This window comes from Bolinopsis microptera, chromosome 11 (assembly GCF_026151205.1).
Source record: "Bolinopsis microptera isolate Bmic1 chromosome 11, MBARI_Bmic_1.0, whole genome shotgun sequence".
Classification (NCBI taxonomy): domain Eukaryota; kingdom Metazoa; phylum Ctenophora; class Tentaculata; order Lobata; family Bolinopsidae; genus Bolinopsis; species Bolinopsis microptera.
Window position 1 is genome coordinate 8393081 of NC_087082.1, and position 6304 is coordinate 8399384.

The 6304-nt window shown below is 38.5% G+C and overlaps 1 protein-coding gene across 4 annotated transcripts; it reads right to left on the reverse strand.

Annotated features, from left to right (window-relative positions):
- Positions 1-1687: 1687 nt before the first annotated feature.
- On the reverse strand, positions 1688-5968 carry LOC134823025 (carbohydrate sulfotransferase 3-like). Of its 4 annotated transcripts, none has more exons than XM_063834342.1 (10): positions 5771-5968; positions 5347-5509; positions 4574-5120; positions 4263-4416; positions 3942-4023; positions 3581-3723; positions 2907-3041; positions 2621-2712; positions 2237-2361; positions 1688-2139 (listed from the first exon to the last, which is right to left on the reverse strand). In XM_063834342.1, the coding sequence occupies exons 1-10, from the start codon at positions 5825-5827 to the stop codon at positions 1901-1903; spliced, it is 1737 nt and encodes a 578-aa protein (XP_063690412.1). In that variant the 5' UTR covers positions 5828-5968; the 3' UTR covers positions 1688-1900. The 4 variants fall into 4 exon arrangements, with proteins under 4 accessions (XP_063690412.1, XP_063690413.1, XP_063690411.1 ...); XM_063834343.1 differs by having other exon boundaries at positions 1689-2139; positions 2621-2709; XM_063834341.1 differs by having other exon boundaries at positions 1689-2139; positions 2621-2709; positions 2892-3041.
- Between the last annotated feature and the right edge of the window lie 336 nt (positions 5969-6304).

The following is a 6304-nucleotide window of genomic DNA, read 5'->3' on the forward strand; positions in this document are numbered from 1 at the left end:
TTAACTACCATCGCTGGTGATCATGTTAAGAGATTTTGTTCTGAAATGTTGCTTTTGTTTCAGTCGACGGGTAGTAGCTCTCCGCAGGAGAAGAAGAAGAAGAAGTCCTTGCTGCACATGATGAAGCCCTGGAAATGGAAGCGGAAGAAGAAGAGTGAACATTTTGAGGCTACTCAAAAAAGTAAGCATTCTTTATTTCATACATTTACTCGCTTGTTTACAGTTTTTTGGCAAAACTCCAATCTTAGTTCCGGTCCCAATAAGCGGTTGCATTGTGTTTTGATATCTCATAAAATAGCTTTTGTGATTGTTGAACGTCACTAATCAACCAACAATGGTAAAATGTAATGAACAGGTTATTCAACCCTACCATTCATTAACCGAGTATTACGTTACAACAGTGGGACGGGGTCATTGCCTCGTGTAATGAAGCTTTTACCAGATGTGGTTTTACCAAATGTGGTTGGAAATATATCACTTTTGTAGCACGTTATCTTCACATTTTTAGATCAGATTCGGGAGATGTGGCTAAATTATGTAATTAAGTGGCTAAATTATGTAATTATGTGGCTAAATTATGTAATTAAGTGGCTAAATTATGTAATTATGTGGCTAAATTATGTAATTTTACGATGGGACTCAGACCTTGTGCCTACCTAACAGATAATACCAAGTCTTAGAATAAAAATATAACGATCGTTAAGACAAGATGCTGATTGCTAGGATATAAGGATATGGACACAAATACTGTTGAATTAAAATTAAACTGCTACGGTAATTAATTAACTGCACTTGTTGTCGATAATGTTTATTCTTGCACAGAATAATCTGTAGAATATTGGAAAGCTCATTGTTGAACATTGTTGAGCAGTCAACACTGTCTTGAAAGTTCACTGTTGAACATTATTGAACACTGTTGAACATTATTGAACACTGTTGAACATTATTGAACACTGTTGAACATTATTGAACACTGCTGAACATTATTGAACACTGTTGAACATTATTGAACACTGCTGAACATTATTGAACACTGTTGAACATTATTGAACACTGTTGAACATTATTGAACACTGCTTGAAAATTCACAGTTGAACAATATCTACACACCCTGGATATAATAACATCATCTCCTCAACATCTCACAGAATGTCAACATTTTATTCGCTTCATTAATCCCACACGCAGAATCTGTCAGTGTGTATGAGTTACTAATTAATCTGTTTTGTAACTGCACTTTATGGTGGCCACACAAGTAGCAGCCATGTGTGTGCTGGTGGTGTGACCAGTAGTAGTGAAACCATAAACCTATATCAGAGCAGAATAGTCTGATATTAGTTACCTTGTTACCGATGCTGAGATTCGTTAAGCTTTCGTTAAACAGGGCCATCACATTGTGTGACCACCCCACAGAGAGGAGATCTCTGTGTCATTCGGCATTCCTCCAGCAAAGCAGTGAGTTTGAGTTCTGAGGAGTGTAGCCCTGACGGGCGGTGTATTGGGAAGAGATAGCATAAACTCGGTAAGCTGCGATTTGAAATGCTCCCGGTCGCTGATGCAATTCAGATGGTAAGGCATTGCATTCCACAATTTTTAAAAGGGACTTTACCCGAATGGTGCCAGTAAATTAGGGTTCATATTATGGTTTGACTGTGATAGCATAATTGGAAAAAAGAAGTACAATTATTGTCAAACAGTTAAAAATTCGTAGCATTCTACGATAAATAATATATTAATGAATTCTTAGGTAACAAATTATCAAATAAAAAGTCTTGCAAATTTCCCTTAAATTAAAACTTTACTCAAAAATAACGTCATTAAATAAGATGACATATTTTGAAAAATTAAATAACTTCCCATCAATATTATAACATAACATCAATTAAAACTGAATCATGCACTACCGAAGTTTACTATTATCATCTAACTCAACTAATTCATCATCAGTAAACAATTCTACATTATCTAACTTCCATTGTCTTATCGTTTCCAGGTCCGTTTCATATCCCAAATATTTAAGAGTCTCAAAGCACGTGTTAGTTATCTTAGTTATCTGTTCCTCCTTCATCATCTTCCACTGGTTAATCACTTTGGTTGAGATTTTAGCGATACCAAACATACCACCTTTACCTATCCCACCTGTGAATTTGAATTTAATAATGAGAATAAATGGTCAATAAACAGCTGGAATCTTCATAATCTTCAACTTTTCACACGGTTTTTATGAAATCTTTACCTGTTGCAGTTTTGTAAATGTAATCCTCAGTCTCGGCAGTCCAGGAGAGGTCTGTAAACTTGTACAGCATTTTAGCGGTCTCCACTGGGTGCAGCGACATTTGCTCATGTGATATCCGCACGTACCTGACGCAAGGGAATGTGTAGGACTAAGCAATGATATTTTGGTAAAATCATGAGACGAGGGTTGCTTTGCAGCGGTACGTTTATGGTGGGGGGGGGGGGGGGGGGTTATGATTGAGGAAATTCTAAGACATGCTCTCTAACACATTTAGTATGAAGGATTTCTAGTAATGGTGATTTACAGAACAGCCAGTTGGTTTAATGAATGGCTTGATCACGTGATGGTCACGTGATGGTCACTTGATGGTCACGTGATGGTCACCTGTTTTTAAGCCAGTCTGGAGGATTGTCCCCAAGTTGAGAAGTCTCTAACATTCTCTTACAAACTGTAGCACATTGCTCTTCAAAACTCTGCTAGGGTTATCAGATCGTTAAAGAGTATTTTGTCATCAATCTAAAGTCATATTGAGTCAAAACACAAACAAGTCAAAACATTATTATATAACCATTCGCAACCATCATTGCGTAATTGCCTCCAGGGTTAAGTAATAAAGCAGAAATACAAAAAAAGACCGGTGCTGATAGTTTTCTACCTCGATAGTCAATACCTCTTCCGAGAAGTCGTTAGTTTTGTGTGTTCCGTCCAGACTACCAAAGCCAGGTTTGCTCCGTGACTTAAGCAGAGGACGTGGGTCCCGGACAAGGTGTATCACCCTGACATCGTAGTGTGCTGTGTCCTTCGCCTGGGGGTTGGCATACGGTTAAACATTACCCTTGAATTCATGTCAAATATGACGTGTACATTCTCATGAATCTTAGGAGTTGCAAATTTCCAATTTTGGGCAAGAATTAATGAAGTAGGTATTCGTTAGGTGCGAGTTCGAGGAAGTTGGTGACTTGGTTACCAGTAACCAGTAGCTATTATACTGGACTTCAACTATAATGCCTGGTAAATGTATCTCCAAAATACCCCCTAATATGGGGCACAATACTCCATAATTACCTGCATTTTGTCGGTTGTTAGGCGGTCTGAAGACGCCACGTCATAAATTAATTTAAAATGGAACTGGAACTACAAACTTCTGTTCTAGTACTTTGATCTTTTATTCCTTTGTAGCCTTGCATTATGTAATGTAATATAAAACTACAAAAGGTTTAAATCTTTTTATTACAGGCACATTTGAGAATTTCGTGTAATCACAAGAACATTATAGAATTTGACAGAACTTAATAGAACATTATAATTTATAAACTCAGAGAAATAATCCGGCTCCAGACTTACAATCTCCTCTATATGAGTAAGATCCCAGAGTCTTATCGTTTTAGCGACTCTGTGAGTAGCAGTATTGCACATGTTCTCCTTTCCTAGAACACTACATCGTTCTTCGTGAGGTTTGCAGTCTAGGTGGTAAGTGGGGTACCGTCCTGTGAGATATTCTGTCAGAGTTATTACTTATTGGAGAGAGACTGCTGAGGAGGGGGGGGGCGGGGAGGGGGGGGGGGGGGGGGGGGGGGCTGGGCTCCTTTTCTGTGGAATCCAGCGAAATGAGTTCCTATTGTTTTGCAATAAAATGATTTATTATTAAATTGACAACTTGCTAAGTGTTTTAATTTCAGTACTTCCTCTATACTATGTATCTTACCTAAAACGGTAAGATCACTGGAGTGGAAGTCGCACTTCCAAAACTTAGACAGTATCTCCACTTCGCATTCCTTCTTCCTCTCCTGTAGATCAAACTCGATTAGCTTGTTGTATACCATTGAATAAAATCACTTGTAACTAGTATAGCTGGCTGCTCAATTTAGAAGTTTATATCACAGCAGGAATAGACCCCCTCAAATCTTGAAAATATGAAACTATAATTTTGATGACTAATCAAAATTCTAAAATGATCAGTCAAAAGAAGACATAATTTTTGGGAGGAGCAGGGTTGATTGAAAAACTCCAACCTACTGAAACTGACCTCAGTTTCAGAGCAGCTGTTCCTTTTCCAGGGGCCAGTCTGATAGAGAGGCTCGAATGTATAGTAGGCTTCATCCCGGTGCCAGAAGTACGAGCTGAGCCAAGTGGAGCCTGACCGGCCCTCTGTCAGCAGGAGGACGTGTACTGGACGGGAACTGGTGTTGGAATATAAGATTAGGATTCATTTGAGATTCAGATTTATAAAGAGAATCGACGTCTGTTTTAGACTTAGAGAGCTGTATAGTGTAGACGATGTAAAGTTGCTAGATAATTTAGTAAGGTCAACTGTTTCAATATCATTAATAATTTAACCTTTTCCTGTTTGTTTCTGTTTCGATTTCTATCCCTGGATTTGAAGGCTCTGTGGGTTTGTCAGATGAGCTTGGTACTTCAGATGAGCTTGGTGCTTCAGATGAGCTTGGTGCTGGAGACGAGGAAGGTAGGGCTGATGATCCTGCTTCTACTGTTACTTTTTCTTCTGTTTCTTGCTCAGTCCCTTGTTCGACAGATTGTTCTGAACTTTGTTCTTCTACGTATTGTTCTGAACTTTCCTCCTCTGATTGAGGTTCCTCAGAATTTCCTTCTTCTGTTGTCTGCTCTGAGCTCGGTTCTACCGATTGTTCAGAATTGTCTTCTTCTGTTGTTGGTGGTTCTGAACTTTGTTCTTCTGTTGGAGGTGGTTCTGTACTCTGTTCTTCTGTTGTTGGTGGTTCTGTACTTTGTTCTTCTGTTGGAGGTGGTTCTGTACTCTGTTCAGCGGCTTGTTCAGTTCCTGACTCTACAGTTGATCCGGAAACTTCAGGGCGATGATGTTCTCCTCTGCTCTCATCCTCTTGGTACATCTTCATTATAGAGTCATCTGGATGGAACCTTGTGTCAGTTACAGAATTAACGTATGACAATAAGAAAATCCAGACTATAACCGTTTAACAGTATTTTAAATCTTTCAAACCAGGATTTAAAATATTTTCCTTTAAAGCCGTCATTCGTCGACAATCAAAAAGGAGCTTGAAAAAAGCAGGGGAAAAAGGAAAGAAAACAAAACAGGAAAGAAAAAGGAAACAGGAAAGAAGAAGGGAACTAACCCTGAAATCTGGTGGGACCATCGTCTGCACGAAGCGGGTCAGTGTTGAGTTCAGCTTCTGCTTCGTCCAGGACGTGTGCAATATGTTGTCTGGTGGAGGTATAATAAGCGGTGGTCGGCATCTCACTCATCCGGATCAGGGACAGGATCAGACCACAACCTACCTGAGGTGTGATGACGTCACAAATGTGTGATGACGTCATTTCTAACACGTGATGACGTCACAATTGTGTGATGACTCCTGGTGTCATCAGGACTTCTCTTATTATTATAATTTATGAAGGTTTTTTCTCAGGATGAACAACATAGAAACAGCTTTTATACTCGACTTACCTCGTTATATTATATCATTATATCATTCACTTACTCTTATATTATTTACTTACTATAAGTAATTTACTTTATTTAATAAGTTATTTACTTACAATAAGTATGAGAAGTAGGAGGGCGGTTCTTGGGGTTGACACGTTTATTCTCGCCATTTTATTTCTGTTAACTCTTTACAAAACACTGTTTGGGTGTGCTGAACTCTTCCCAAGATTTAATACGAGATAACTGTGTTGAATAGTCTTCAAACTTTACATGGTCGTATCTGATATCGTGACAACTGTGACATATTACCTATGGAATCAACATATTAACATATTAATAATAATTAATTTATTAATTAATGTATTAACATATTACCCATTATTCCATTACATGGAATAATTTTAAAACTCCGATGATAACACTGAGATGGTTTGCGAAAGGTAGAGGCTACTTAAAATCAACTCAATATTCCCAAAACTCGTAATTCTCTACCTCTGACAGCAACAAGGCAGGGGATGAACTTCACAAGCCTGAGAAATTCGTGTAGCCTTGCTCGACAGTTCGCCGATTACACAGTTAAACATTCAACAGGGGGGTGTAGCCCACTTATAATACCCAGACCTATATTAGTAAAGATTGTCACCTAG